This window comes from Phyllobates terribilis, unplaced genomic scaffold, assembly GCF_046119375.1.
Source record: "Phyllobates terribilis strain yellow unplaced genomic scaffold, ASM4611937v1 Scaffold_4__5_contigs__length_816908805, whole genome shotgun sequence".
In the NCBI taxonomy this organism is placed as follows: domain Eukaryota; kingdom Metazoa; phylum Chordata; class Amphibia; order Anura; family Dendrobatidae; genus Phyllobates; species Phyllobates terribilis.
The window spans coordinates 141,623,165-141,638,844 of record NW_027362764.1 but is presented as its reverse complement, the minus strand read 5'-3'; the positions used below and the strand labels follow the sequence as shown (position 1 = coordinate 141,638,844).

The 15,680-nt window shown below is 48.0% G+C and overlaps 1 protein-coding gene across 2 annotated transcripts in view; it reads left to right on the top strand.

Moving 5' to 3' along the window:
* The window catches only part of LOC141265126 (ATP-binding cassette sub-family B member 5-like), a 762,083-nt gene that overhangs the window by 21,773 nt on the left and 724,630 nt on the right, over positions 1 to 15,680 (top strand). The window contains exon 1 of one of the 2 annotated variants that reach the window (XM_073677802.1): positions 9,201 to 9,357. The exons of the other annotated variant lie outside the window; for it this stretch is intronic. Coding sequence (XP_073533903.1) covers positions 9,319 to 9,357 — 39 coding nt within the window. The 5' untranslated portion in view covers positions 9,201 to 9,318. Of the gene's footprint in view, positions 1 to 9,200; positions 9,358 to 15,680 lie in introns of those variants that run through there. 2 annotated transcript variants of the gene reach the window in all.

Genomic DNA, 15,680 nt, shown 5'->3' with positions numbered 1-15,680 from the left:
GACCTTTGAACGAAAGCGGAAATTCGCAGCTAACGCCCCACAGGCCACAGTCCTAAATTCGCACATTTCACAACTGCTTGCATTGGAAATGCTGCCTTTTAGGCTGGTGGAGACGGAATCCTTCCGCAATCTTATGGCGGTGGCCGTCCCTCGGTACTCGGTCCCCAGCCGACACTATTTTGCCCGGTGTGCCATCCCCGCACTACACAAGCACGTGTCCCAAAGCATCTGCCGTGCCCTCAACAACGCAGTTACTGGGAGAGTCCACCTGACAACGGACACGTGGACAAGTGCTTGTGGCCAGGGACGGTACATCTCTCTGACGGCACACTGGGTAAACATAGTGGAAGCCGGGACCCAGTCGGACCTTGGGACGGAACACATCCTCCCCACACCGAGGATTGCGGGCCCTATGTCAGTCAGAGTTGCCCCCACAGTGTACAGCTCCTGCGCATCCTCCTCCTCCTCCTCCTCCTCATGTTCAGCCTCCATCTCAGATATCACCACATCAGTTACAAGCTGGAAGCATTGCAGTACTGCCTCCACCAAGCGGCAACAGGCTGTGCTGAAACTCATAAGCTTAGGTGATAAACCTCACACTGCTTGTGAGTTGTGGACAGCTGTGAAAGAGCACGCAGATCTGTGGCTGAGACTGCTGAACCTACATCCCGGCATGGTCGTGTGTGACAATGGCCGTAACCTGGTGGCGACTCTGACGCGAGGTGAGATCACACACGTACCATGCCTGGCTCATGTGCTTAACCTCGTGGTTCAGCAGTTTCTTAAATCGTACCCCGAGTTGCCAGATCTGCTCGTGAAAGTACGCCGCCTGTCAGCTCATTTTCACAAGTCGGCTACAGCTTCCGCCGCCCTTGTTGTGTTGCAGCAGCGTTTGCAGCTTCCGGCACACCGACTGGTGTGTGATGTCCCCACACGTTGGAACTCTACCCTCCACATGTTGCAAAGGATTTGTGAGCAGAAGAGAGCAGTTGTGGAGTACCAGCTGCAACAAGGCCGTCGATATTCAGGTCAGACTCCACACATAAGACCTCAGGAGTGGACCTGCATGTCTGACATATGTACCATCCTGACAAACTTTGAGGAGGCCACCAAGATGGTGAGTGGCGATGACGCCATCATTAGTGTCAGCATCCCACTTGTCTGTCTTTTGCAACGCTCTCTGCAGAGAATTAAAGAGGAGGCATTGCAGCCAGAGTATGATGAGATGGATCAAGAAGCCGTAGCGGGCGATTACACACAGCCAAGCCTCATCTCATCCCAACGTGCATTGGGGGACAATGAGGGAGAGGAGGAGGAGGAGGAGGAGGAAGAACAGGAGCTGCTATCATGCGTTGTAGACGGTAGTACCTGTACAAGTGTCATACCGTCGGTTCAGCGTGGGTGGCCTGAGGACAGGGGGGAGGAGGAAGAGGAGGAGGAGGAGGAGAGCATGGTCAGTCGTCATCTTGGTGAGGACACGGAAATCTTGCCCGTTACCAGTCTGGCACGCATGGCTGACTTTATGTTACGCTGCCTTAACCGTGACCCTCGCATTGTCAAAATGTTGGGTGACAGTCATTACTGGTTGGTGACACTTGTAGACCCCAAGCTACAAGGAGAACTTTCACTCTCTTATTCCTGAGGTGGAGAGGTCTACAAAAATGGGGCAATACCAGAAGGCCCTTGCTGCAGAACTCTTAAAAAAATTCCCATCTGAACACGCTAGCGGCAGAGGTCACAGTTCGTTGCCCAACCAAGGCATACAGGCGAGAGAGATGCAACTCCAATCCAGCAGAGGCAGGGGAACACTGGCAACGTTCTGGGACAGTTTTCTGACACCCGCCCAGCTTACAGGCCCTGAGGCGCGGGGTACTCTCACAAGGAGTGGAAAGTTTCAAAAGATGGTGAGGGAGTACCTTGCCGACCGTACCAGCGTCCTCCGTGATTCCTCTGTGCCTTTTAATTATTGGGTATCCAAGCTGGACACTTGGAATGAACTCGCTCTGTACGCCTTGGAGGTCCTGGCCTGCCCTGCCGCTAGCGTGCTATCGGAGCGTGTTTTTAGTGCCGCTGGGGGAATTATAACTGATAAGCACACTCGCCTGTCAACTGACAATGCTGACAAGCTGACCCTTATCAAAATGAACAATGGCTGGATTGGGCCAGACTTCTCATCACCACCAAATGACAGCAGAGTAACATAAAGTCAAATCCACTGTGTTATTTCGAGAGGTGTATTCACATGCACCGCTTCACACCCACACATGGGTATACGCTTCCTCGTTTTGGCTGTTTAATCTTCTTCTCCTTATCCTCAGCCTCCACCACCACTATACCACCAGGGTGCCAGCATTGCAAGTTCCTCCGTCCTAATTTTTGGCAGCTTTTGCTGGGAAAGCATAAGCAAATACCATGGGACACCCACTCCCCAATAATGGGACTTATGTTTGTAATATGCTGTACTGCATGGCTCTTGTAAGGGGCATTGCAAGTTGCTCCATCCTAATTTTTGGCAGCTTTTGCTGGGAAAGCATAAGCAAATACTATGGGACACCCACTCCCCAATAATGGGACTTATGTTTGTAATATGCTGTACTGCATGGCTCTTGTAAGGGGCATTGCAAGTTGCTCCGTCCTAATTTTTGGCAGCTTTTGCTTGCAAGGCATAAGCAAATACTATGGGACACCCACTCCCCAATAATGGGACTTATGTTTGTAATATGCTGTACTGCATGGCTCTTGTAAGGGGCATTGCAAGTTGCTCCGTCCTAATTTTTGGCAGCTTTTGCTGGGAAAGCATAAGCAAATACTATGGAAGACCCACTCCCCAATAATGGGACTTATGTTTGTAATATGCTGTACTGCATGGCTCTTGTAAGGGGCATTGCAAGTTGCTCCGTCCTAATTTTTGGCAGCTTTTGCTTGCAAGGCATAAGCAAATACTATGGGACACCCACTCCCCAATAATGGGACTTATGTTTGTAATATGCTGTACTGCATGGCTCTTGTAAGGGTCATTGCAAGTTGCTCCGTCCTAATTTTTGGCAGCTTTTGCTGGGAAAGCATAAGCAAATACTATGGGAGACCCACTCCCCAATAATGGGACTTATGTTTGTAATATGCTGTACTGCATGGCTGTTGTAAGGGGCATTGCAAGTTGCTCCATCCTAATTTTTGGCAGCTTTTGCTGGGAAAGCATAAGCAAATACTATGGGAGACCCACTCCCCAATAATGGGACTTATGTTTGTAATATGCTGTACTGCATGGCTCTTGTAAGGGGCATTGCAAGTTGCTCCGTCCTAATTTTTGGCAGCTTTTGCTTGCAAGGCATAAGCAAATACTATGTGACACCCACTTCCCAATAATGGGACTTATGTTTGTAATATGCTGTACTGCATGGCTCTTGTAAGGGGCATTGCAAGTTGCTCCGTCCTAATTTTTGGCAGCTTTGGCTTGCAAGGCATAAGCAAATACTATGGGACACCCACTCCCCAATAATGGGACTTATGTTTGTAATATGCTGTACTGCATGTGACGCGCCCCCTGTGCCGTGTGTACACGTGTGTGGGATACCCGGTGCCGGGTCTCTGGGGTCTGTAGTCTCCGTGGCGGTGACCCGGTCCCGTGGCTCAGGCTGGTCAAACCAGTGGCAGTCTTTCTTAGGTTTTGAGGTTAATTGTCCGACTGCGCCACCCGTGGATTGCGGTCAGGGAGTACCACCGCTGCGAGGCAGACCGCTGAGGCTGGTGTTGTGTGCGCAGCATAGAATGGGATAACTCCCCTCGGGAGGAGTATAGCCTCAGGGCAGTGAGTGTGGATGATGGGGGTGATGGTGCACGAGCGCAGCAGGAACGACTCAGAGTCTTTGCAGTGCAGTTCAGGGTCTTTACTGATGATTATAAGGTAGACCCTCCCGGGAGTACTGGCTAGCATAAGAGGCCTGGTCAGTCTGTGAGCAAGCAGGAGTTCCCTTGGCCAGGTGGAGTTGTAGGCCTCCCCGTCTGTCTGCACTCTTCCTGGCTACCTTGCTGTAAGCGGGTAGAAGTAGCCCACGTCCCTGAGTGTACCGTGTAGTGCTCACCCGTATGGCTGGTGACTTGGGGCCTTCTGTTAGCCTCCGCTCCACAACGGCGGTGCTGGTCCCTTGCTTGTGACTGAGCCTCCGGGCTTCTATGGCCAGAGAACCTGAAATCCCCTGCCGGCTGGTTTCTGCTGCTGGATATATAAGTCCTCACAGCTTCGGACTCCTGTGTCCGGTTCCTATTGTCTTTTGCCAGGGCGAGCTCTGCTCAGCTTACAGCCCCTGGTCTTTAGCTCATAGCTCCTACAGAGCTCCTTGCTGTTACTTTCCCTTGCTCTCACTCTGACTCTGACTGTTCTCTGACTCACTCAACCCCTCCCCAGATCCAGTTTTTAAGGGCAGAATTCTCCCCTCCCAGGACTGGGGCAGGAGGATGTTGCATGTTTAAGGGATCCTGACCAGGAAACCTCCCACTTGCTCTCCGACGTAATATCTCTATTACTGTGGTGACCAGACCCCTGGGGTGCCACGCATGGCTCTTGTAAGGGGCATTGCAGTTCCTCATAATTTTTGGAAAGCCTTCCATTCACTGCTTAGGCCAACAGTGCACGGGAGACCCAGTTGCTATAAATCGAAAAAAAGGTTTAGTTAACGCCCTCTGACCTCCATGTCATTTCCAAGGGGCATTGGAGTGGCTCGAAATTTTTGATAGGCATTGCACTCACTGTATGCCCTATAACTGTGTAGCCGAACCGCTCCTTTTGTTACAGAAACATATCCTACAAGACATATCTGGTTGACTGGCCTGATATTGATGTGAATGGTCCCTGTTCCTCCTGCTCTTTCTCCTTTGCCACCACCTCATCCATCATTTATCACCTGAAGATTTGTTTTAACGGGAGTCATAGAACTGGGATAGTAGCAGGAAAACATCCAGCAATCCTCGGAGGAGGTAGGATATGCGCCAAAACGCGGACCACCTCAGGCCTAGCCGCTACTACATACATGCGCTTGCATTCCAAGAAAACAAAGCAGATGCTAACTTCTATCATCATCATCATGCTCCTCACCTAGGCACTCTCAACTCCCCTGATGGAGAAGCCAGGGCCCACCGGAGGAGTCTGGTTCTCTGGTGGGCTCGTCCAATGCTGCCCTAAAGCAGGCCAGGCTAAGAAAAGTGTGGGGGAAGGTGACAGGAGAAATCAGGGCGGCTGGGGACCGAGTATGGACACCTGGCCGCCACCTGGCGGCTGGGGACCGAGCGTGGACACCCAGCCGCCGGGCGGCTGGGGACAGAGTATGGATACCTCGCTGCCAAAGCGGCCATTAGGTAGTGGCCAGCTTCTGCCTCCTCCAAACTAAAAGGCCCCATTTCAAGTGAAAGCTAGCAGTATGGTATTGAAGCCTGCGGGTGGGTGGGTGGTTGGCTGCATATTTTCGCTTGCATTGCAAGGAATGGGGGAGGTACAATTGAACACTGCCCTGGGACAAGGATCTTCTGATGCGGCAAGGATCACTTCTGATGGGCACACTTTTAGACAGTGACCTGGGGGTCAGAGATGCTTTCAGGGGTCTTCCCCATGCTGATCCCTTGTCTTTTCAGCACTGTATGCATGTGTCACACAGCACATTGCCAGATAAGGTTGTAAAATGTTAAAATGACATTTCCCGGTGAACGCATTTGTCACGGTTGAAAGCAATACAAAAGTGCAAAAACGCATGAAAAATGCTACTTGTGAACATAGCCCAAGGTGTGGAGGAGTATTTTTGTTTTTGGTTATTTATTTGACCTTATACACAAGTTTTTTCCCTGGAAAGGAAATTCCTTAACATATTTCACAGGAAAACCGTTTCAGTTTCGTTTTTGAACGTTTTATTGTGAGCCCGCAAAAGTGGCTTAATACCTCTGACCACGTTGTTGACAGCAGTGACCTGGGGGTCAGAAATGCTTCCAGGGGCGATCCCCATGCTGCCCCCATGTCTTTTGAGCACTGTCACTATCGTTTTGGGCACTTTTTAGGCTTTCTACAGACTGCCGGGGGAGCCGCCGCAAAAATGTTCGGGTCTCCCATAGACTAACATTGGGCTCGTTGCTCGGGTCGATCACCCGAGTATCACAGTGAGCTCGGCCCGAGCTTCGAGCACCCGAGCATTTTAGTGCTCGCTCAACACTATTGGTGACCCCTTTTGACATGTAAAGTGCCACGGAATAAATGTCGCTGTAATAGTAATAATAATTATAGTACTTGTACTCTTGGTCAATTGATGGCACTTTCCAGGTGTCTACCCCTAATTTGATCTGTTTTGGCAGCTTTTGGGCCCATTTGAAGGTGTTGTATATGCGTTTCCCCCTACCCGTTTGAATTTTATGGCGTTTGGAAACGTTCGGTGAACATTCGACTAATTAATCGAAGAATATTGCAAATTCAGCGATCGTTATCCGAATCGAATATTGAAACATTCGCTCATGTCTACTCAAGAGCCCCATAGCAGCTGCAAGGATTGCGTTATTAACTCTTCTGAAGGAGAAGCCAGGTCCCACCAGAGAATTCTCCGGTTCTCTGGTGGGCCCGTCCAACCCTGCCAAGAAGCAGCCCTGGCTAAGAAAAGTCTGTGTGAAGGTTCCCGGACACTCTATGGCTGCTTTTTTTACTGAGGAGGAAACCGGAGAACCCATAGGAAACCACTGTAAACAGGGAGAATATACAAACTCCTTGCAGATGTTGTCCTTCATGGGATTTGAATTAAGGACCCCAGCACTGCAAGGCTGCAGTGCTGACCACTGAGCCACCATGCTGCCCTCTCTGTTCTCCCTCTGATATCTAACATGCTGGAGAAACTTGCACCTACTGCCACTCAGTGTCTTCAGCTCCTTTGTTACAATCTAATGTTTGGGCCGCCACTCAGTCTACCAAATAAAATTCCTGAGAAGGAAATTGTGGAAGGCTTAGCTTCTGGTACTGGGTGTACTGCTAATACAATGGCATGCCATAATTCACTGGAGATATTCCTGGCTGGTTGGAGACAAACTCATTCCAACAGAAAAGTACCAGCAGCAAGCTAAGGAGATGGTGGCCTCTATCATCATAAAGGAATTAGCTTGTTGTCCAATCACCGCTGCTGGCTACCTTGTGAACATTGTGTTGAAGCTTTCAAGGTGTCATGGATTTAACATGACAGAGAGGAGCCAGAAGACTGCAGCATCTGATTTCTCTCATTCCTGCACTCATTAGAAGCCTTTTGCCTTAATAATAATCTGTGCAGGTTTCTTTTAGCAGTGCAGGGGTTAATCTGCTCAATTGTGTGCTCTTATAAGCTTACTGTTAGGCATCAATCTGGTTCTAGATTCAAAATGGGTCCAGGACCTTCTGTTGTCTCCCATTTCAGTCCAGCCAGGGCTGATGCTGCTCAGCATCATTGTCAGCCCCAACGCCTAGCTGGTCCACGAGCACTGTTTATCTCCCAGGTAGTTGTGCCTAACAATGTTAAGCCTGGGTTGCAGAGAGAGACAGTGCTTGCGGAGTCCAAGTCCAGAGTTTGCCGTACTGAGCATGTCCGTGACCTGGCGGATCATGATTGGTGGTTTGGCACCCACCTGACCCGGTGACCTGGCACCGCCTGATTGGTCCACGGGTAACGTCACCAATGACGCGTCGGTGGGCAGGGCTTAGTCTTTAAAAGGCCCGCCTACAAACATGGCGACGCGCTCAGATCATTTGAGCTGGTTGTTTGTGGTGTGCATGCTTAAACTCTTGGGCTCCTCTAAGAGCCATAGCTTTATGCAGGCAGGTTGCTTGAGCCATATAGAGCGGGTCTGCTCAGTCCGGTAGCACGCCGGCTGAGTGCACGAATACCCGGTGGGTATCACACCCACATACTAGCGCCATCTCCTATAGCGTAGCGCCTGTACCGAAGACAGGGCTACTGCTTCTTCTCCGGTCACACGTCTCCCTGCGGTTCTTGGAGATTGTGTGAACCGCTTTAGCACCATTCCCCATAGCGTAGTGCCTGTATCAAAGACAGGGCTACTGCTTCTCCCACGGTCGCACGTCTCCCTGCAGTTCTTGGAGATTGTGCGAACCGTCTTACTCTTCCGTGTGCATTAACACGAAGGGCTAAGATAGTTGATAGGTGCGTCGCCGGTCGCTCTCCCTCCGTGCTGTTAACGGAGATAGAGCGTATCGCCTTACCCGGTCCAGTGTGCTGTTAACACGGACGGGTTATCAATTTAGTTGTCGCTTTCCTTTCCACCCGGAAAGTGTTCGGCAGCAGTCCATTAGGCTGCATTGCAGACCCCGGGGTCGGTTGCGTTCCATTAAAATAAAGTTGTCTGCAACCGCCCTCCTAACACTTACCTTAATTTAGGCTCTCAGCAGATTTGTGCATCTCCCCTACAGTGTAACTCTGTACCCCAACACATTAGACTGTCGCCTACCGTGGAAACCTAGAAAAGGAAGCTGAAGACCCCTTCTTCTGACAAGCGTACAATCTGCGGTAACCCTCACTCCAGCATACAGCGGCACGACCAGCTGTAACCTGAACTACTGTATCCTCACCCATCCCTTGTGGATTGTTTGCGCACCCTCACGGGCAGGGTACTCCCTCCTCTTGTACCAGTCGGTGACCCGTTTTCACATGTAAAGCGTCACGGAATAAATGTCGCTATAATAATTATAGTATTTGTACTCTGAGTCAATTGATGGCACTTTCCAGGTGTCTACACTTAATTTGATCTGTTTTGGCAACTTTTGGGCCCGTTTGAAGGTGTGGTGTATGTGTTTGTTTTTTTCCCCCCATTGAATCCAATGGTGTTCGGCAAATATTCGACGAATTAATCAGCGAATATTGCAAATGCGACAATCGTAATCCGAACCAAATATTGAAACATTCACTCATCTCTACTAAAAATCTGCTTGAAAATCATAAAACTGAAGTATAGGATGCAGAAGCTTAAAACATGGCTAATTCACACTAACCTGTTTTAATTTTGCTAAATACTAATAAATATTTTAAAATGTTAGCAAAATTCTGTATGCTGCCACATAAATTTAGGATTCAGATCCCAATATTGTGATATAGTCAGATGTACGGCATTTGTATACAGCAGTAGCCGCATTTTGGATCCTGATGATGAAACAGGTGAAGGGAGTGGCCCCTTATGCTATTCTGGAAAGCTCTGTCATATGAAACAGCAGTCCAAGCTGATACACAACACCCAGTCTCAATCCTGCTCCTCCTTCTCCCATTGCCTGACTCCTTAAAGCTAACAGACTGTAAGAAAAGTGCAGGCAACAGGATGGCTGCAAAGAGAAGAAGAAGAGACCTGAATTCTGGGGTAAGAGCAATCTAATTGTTACTACACAACATGTGGAATCTGCATGTCGGTGCAAATCCTAATGATGATTATGCAGATTCACTTCATAATCCGAAGACGAGTGGAAACAGTGATTACTACGGAAATGATAGAGATAGCAGAATGCAATTGTGCCGTAGTGATGAGCAAGTATGTATCGTTAACCCTTTCGGCGATCATGCTCGGCATTTTTGTTACTGTCACCACGGCTACAAGTGTCAGGGCTGTTAGACAGCTTTGACACATGCAGGGATTGCCTGTCAAACAGGCATGTAATGTATTCCCTATGAAAGAACAATTCTACAGCTTTCCTCTGTTATTGATCTAGGAAATTTATGAATAATGAAGGGTCAATATAGAGGGTCTTTAAATGGTACAACACTCTCAGTACTAGGTTGGCATCGTCAGAGTGTGGAGAGACCCATGTTTTTTAACGTGACAAATGCCCAGCTGTCAATTTATTAACACACAGTTTCAGGACAAAAAGCTGCTCTAGTATTGAGATTTCATGTTAAATGGAGTGGCATGACAGTTTGGGTTTTCTCCAGTCATGGTTATTATCTCTTGAGTTATGATTGTCCATCACAAACCTTTTCCTCTCCCAATGTTGGTGACTGTGTGAACACCTGCAACGTTTGCATGATCACAGAACTGCAAATATACAGCAGTGAATGTTAAAACACATTATCCTACGGTGTGCAAAATGGTCCAGGATATAAATATTGATTATTAATTATAAAAAACAGATAACAATACTGCAATAAATAAAGTATCCTAATAAAATTGTGTTCTCTTTAGAATTTTCTATAGTTATTGTCTTTGACACCAGAACAATGTCTAAATATTCTTTGCTATTTCCCAAACCTGATTATTTAAAAGTCCCTTTATTAGTTTTTTAGTTTGCATAGTCTGATATTTCCAGTAATGAGATTGTCAAGCCGTGCAGCAGATAGTGTAAGATGGCCGCCGGACAGGTCCTTGAGGGGAAATATGTATCACCGAAGTTGGTAGCTTCAGTGATGTAAGACAGGGAAAGCATGGTCCAGAACGTATAGTGCTGAGAGGGTTAATAGGGCGTATCAGGGCCGGTTTTACGAGCCGTCATAAGATATGGATGGGAATGGCTGCTCACATATTTCCACCCCGGCGCGTGTTTTTCTGTAAATAAAAAGGAGACCAAGTGTCTCATTCAGTGTCTGTTGCTGGAGGTGTGGGGACCTCCAGCATGCCTGTGCTACAGGACACCGACTGTGAGCGAGCAAACTCACAGCACAGTATGGACTGTTTTTTTTGTTTTCTGCTTTGTTACTTTATATCGGACAAAGCTGTGGTTTGTTTACTTTGAAACTTTGAATGTGCGGTTTATGAAGCTTGAATAAACCTGCCTTGGACATTTTAAAGAAACTGACTTTTGTGCCTACCTCACAAGCTGCCAGGTGAGTACCAAACCCTACAATAGATAGACAGATAGATGTAACACTTGTAGATAAAAACAATGCGACATGGAACCTTATGAGCATAAAGCTGAGGTTTTTATGGCTTAAAGGGGACATGTCACCATGAAAATGCCGTCCAATCTGCAGGTACCATATTATAGAGCAGGAGTAGCTGAGATAATTATATAGTTTTGTGAGTAAAGATTCAGTATAAACTGTATTTTAACTATTTAATCCTTTGCTCTTTCTGAGATTTTGGGTTTAGTGGGCGGTCCTATCAATGACTGACAGCTTTCTGTGTATAAGTGTGCATATAGAGATAGCTGTCAGTCAATGATAGGACTGCCCACTGGACCAAAAATCCCAGGAAGAGGCAGACACAGGACACTCGGTTCTGGTTAACTTCCTGCTGGTTTAGTGTGCAGCATAAACTCCAGCAGCATCCCATAAAAACAATCAGACCCTCTCAGGGTTAATGGGAAGACAAAAGATAAGGTATAACAGAGTCCACTAGCAAGTGAAGCTTCACCCGCTCCAGGTAGCACAGTAAAATCTCACCAACATCAGTCCTCCAGTGTTGCTCTCTGGCTTCACCAAATATAGTCTGGAGACTTCCCTCTCCAGACCACACACTCCGGGAAAAAAAAACTGTGACTGAGCATTTATACTTGCTCAGCCACACCCTGAGGGGTGGTAGTGTGAATGGCTTCCCACCCTCTTTGCCATTCACAAAAAAACACACCCTTTAAGTGAGTTAACCCCCAGCATATAACATGCTGGCAGAAAGTTTGTAGGTTTCAGTTCACACAGGTTAGCAGCCGGCATGACACATGCCTCTCCTTGTATACAGCACCAGTGACTCTGTCACAGTTTATACAAATCATTATATCATAAGATGATAAATATATAATGCACCTCCCCACTTAATGTTTGCTCATGAATCTATATTAGAGGCTTCTCCTTTGTATAGACTACTTGCAAAATAGTCTCAAACCCTCCCTGAAGCTTCAGCCTTGAGGCACAGATATAAACAAACCCCTTAGGCCCTGTTCACACTTATTCATCAAAGCTTTTACTCCAGAATTCTGGCGTAAAAAGCTTTAAGAAGTTGCAAACTTTTGATGCGATGTGAGGCTGTTACTTTTGGGATTTTCACACCATTTTCAACAAGCTCTAACAAAGTAGGTAGAGCTGGGGCAGGACCAGGGGGTTTGGCATCCTCCATCATCAAATTCATGAGGAGTTTGCTACTCTACTCGAGAAAGAATTGTGGCAAGTTGGGATGTTCGAGCACTAAAATGCTCGAGTGCTTGGTACTCGAATCAAGCAGGTCGGATCCTTGGACGGGCTCGACTTGAGTAATGAGAATAATATTAGTCAATGGGAAATCCGAGCATTTTTCCATAAAGCCCTAACAGGAGGGCTGGGATGCAGGAAAATAGATGGAAACAGCGCTGAAATGACATGGGAACTGCATGGGGAAGACGCCTGGACACTAGTGATGAGCGAGCACTAAAATGCTCAGGTGCTCATTGCTCGGGTCGAAAAAATCGTAAGCAACGAGCCCAATGTATGTCAATGGGAAACTCGACCATTTCTCCAGCGGCCCCCCCCAGAGGTCTGCAGGGGGCCAAATAATTGCCCAAATCAATGGGAACAGTGCTCAAATGACATGGAAACAGCATGGGGAAGACCCCTGCCAAAAATTTGAATGCACCAAATACTCCTTTGAAGAGACATTGTGGAGGGACTCAGTTAAAAAAAAATGTTCCCATTATAAAGGAGCGGGTCTCCTCTACTGTTATTGCGTATTCAGTGACTGCAAGGCCTGCCAAAAATTTGGATGCACCCCAATACCCCTTTGAAGAGACATAGAGGAGGTCCTCAGTTAAAAAATTGTTCCCATTGTTAAGTAGTGGGTCTCTTTTAGTAGTAATGCTCATGAAGTGACTGCAAGGGCTGCCAAAATTTTGGACGCACCCCAATACCCCTTTGAAGAGACGTAGAGGAGGTCCCCATTCAAAAAATTGTTACCATTGTTAAGGAGTGGGTCTCCTACACTGGTAGTGCCCATGCACGAAGTGCATGGGCTGAAAAACATTTACCTCTGGGGGTATACATAAACATACTATATAGCATACAGAATGTTAGAGGTGGGCCTCTAAAAAAAATTTCATAAATAAACACCCTTAAAAAAATTGTGTGGGTGTTGCATCACGGTCACCCTGGTGATATGGTGGCGGAGGATGAGTAGAAGGAGCAGGACAACAGAAAATAGACAAAATCAGGAATCGTATACCCATGTCTGGGTGTGAAAAGATGCATGGGAATAGGCCCTCCCCCCCAAAAAAATCCGTTGTATTTGAGTTTATTTTCCCCTGCTATCATCTGGTGGTGTCAAGAAGTCTGTCCCAATTCAGCCCTTGTTAATTTTGATAAGAGTTAGCATGTCAGCATTTTCAGTTGACAGGCCGATACGCCTATCAGTTATGTAAGTTTGCAGCCAGACAGGTCATGGACAGGAGGTATGTGTCCCCGAGGTGCCAAGCTTCGGTGATGTAGCACTCGGAAAAGCAGGCTCCAGCACACATAGTGCTGAGAGGTGTTTAATGGGCCCGGATTATGGGGCCGGGGTTTACGAGCATCTGAAAGAGCTGGGGGGGGGGGAATCAGCTGCTCACTTACATCCAGTCCAGGTCTTGGAAGGTCTGATTAAAGACAGCTGCGCCTGTCTCATTATGTCTGTGTGTTGTGCAAGGTGAGCAGATCTTGCATGTGCTGCTCAGACCCTGCTGAAGGGAAGGAAAAGCACTTCATTTAAATGTCTGGGACCATGCTATATGGACTGTTTATTTTTCTGCTTTGTTACTTTGGGCCGGAGAAGGCTGTGTTTTGTTTGCTTTGAAAGTGCGGTTTATGAAGTCTGAATAAAACTGTCTTGGACATTTTAAAGAGACAGTATCCTGTGCCTACCTCTAACGTGGCTGAGTGAGTACAAAACCATACAATTGGTGCTAGAAGCATGGGCACAAATCCCAAGGAGCAGTGTGACTGCTATAGGTAACCATATATGACCTGTGTAAAGGCCGCCAGCCAGCAAGGTTCGTCCGGCAGCATGCAGGAGCTGATAAAGCAACTGGTACAGATGAATATGCATCAGCAGCAAGCTCAGCAGGAGACGAATAAACTGTTAATACAACAAATGCAGCAGTGACAACAACAGGAACAGATGATGCTCCTGGTAGAGGCCCTCTGTATCAGAGAAGCCGCACCACTTCCAGGCCGAAGCGACGAGACCCAGGTGAGGAAAACCGTGAGAGGGCTATTGCAAAAGATTACTCTGGGCGATGACGTCGAGGCATTCCTGGCCATGTTTGAGAGGGTGGCAGACCGTGATAGACTACCACTGGAGAAGTTGGCGGAGGTTCTAGTGCTATATCTGACCGGAGAACCACAGGAGGCGTCATTTGATTTGGCCCTGCAGGACGCTAAGGAGTATAGCAAGCTTAAGTCTGAGATCCTGGCGCGGCTGGGCTTAACTCTAGCAGTCAGGGCACAACGAGTCCACCTCTTGGACTTCTACAGGGATAAACCTCCTCAGTCACATTTGTTTGATCTTTTGCACCTGGCACAGAAGTGGCTGCTGCCAGAGACTTGTTCCCCAGCCCAGATGGTCGAGAGTGGTCATGGATCAGTTTATCTACTCACTGTCCAAGTTGATTCAGTCCTGGGTTGCCCAGGGAGATCCCCAAAATGCAGATAACCTGGTGGGCCTAGTAGAGAGGTTCTGGGCCGTAGAGGGTTCCCTGGGTGGTCAATCAGGAGTTAGGTCACCTTTCTGGGGTTCCCAAAAGAAGGGGACTAAATCTTCACTGGGTGGACGTCCAAAGTCCCAGGAGACAGCTGAATCGCAGCTGGGTAATCAGTCCCATTCCATCCTCTGTTGGCGATGTCATGCCCTTGGCCATATAGCCGCCCGGTGTCCCATGAATTCTGAGCCAATGGACTGCAACATAGGCCGGCGCTGCTCCTATTTGGCCTATCCCGCCTGAAGCGCAGTTCCTCAAGATGGCGAGGACCCTCAGTGTCCGTAAATGGGGTGCAAGTATCTGGACTGTTGGACTCAGGAAGTTTGGTAACCCTGATAAGCGCCACATTCCCTCATCAGCTGGTTCCTGGGAAGGTGATGGGTGTCCGGTGTATCCATGGTGACACTGAAAACTATCCTGTAGCCCAGGTGGATGTAAACACGGACTGGTGCACCACATCTCAGGAAGTGGGTGTCGTTAAAGACTTGATGCACCTGATAATAATCAGACGGGACTTTACATTATTCTGGGAAATGTGGGGGAAAGCGGGGACACCTGGTTGCTCGGACGACAGCCAGATCACCCCTGATGAAACCTTGCCTCAGGCTGTAACGGACGAGTTTCCCATGTGTGTGTTTGTGGGCGATGAGGATGAGGTAGCATCCCCTGAGGCCAATATCCCTGAGCTTTAGGTGTCCGAGGGAGACTTTGGAACTACCCAACTCAGGGATTTAACTTTGAAAGGGGCGTTTGAAAATGTTACCGTGTTACATGGAGTGCCTTAGGAGCCGGGGGCCAACAGTGGGTTTCCTCATTTTGCTGTGAATGGGGATTTGCTGTACAGAGTAACCAAGCCAAGAGGTAAGGTAATAAAGCAGTTGCTAGTGCCAGGGCCCTATAGATGCAGAGTACTAGACATGGCTCTTTCCCATGTATTGGGTGGTCACCTGTGCGCAGATAAGACTCAGGAACGAATTCTCCATAGATTCTACTGGCCACTTTGCTACAGAGGAAAAATGAGATATTGTCGTTCCTTCCCCACATGCTAGCTAACCTCCCC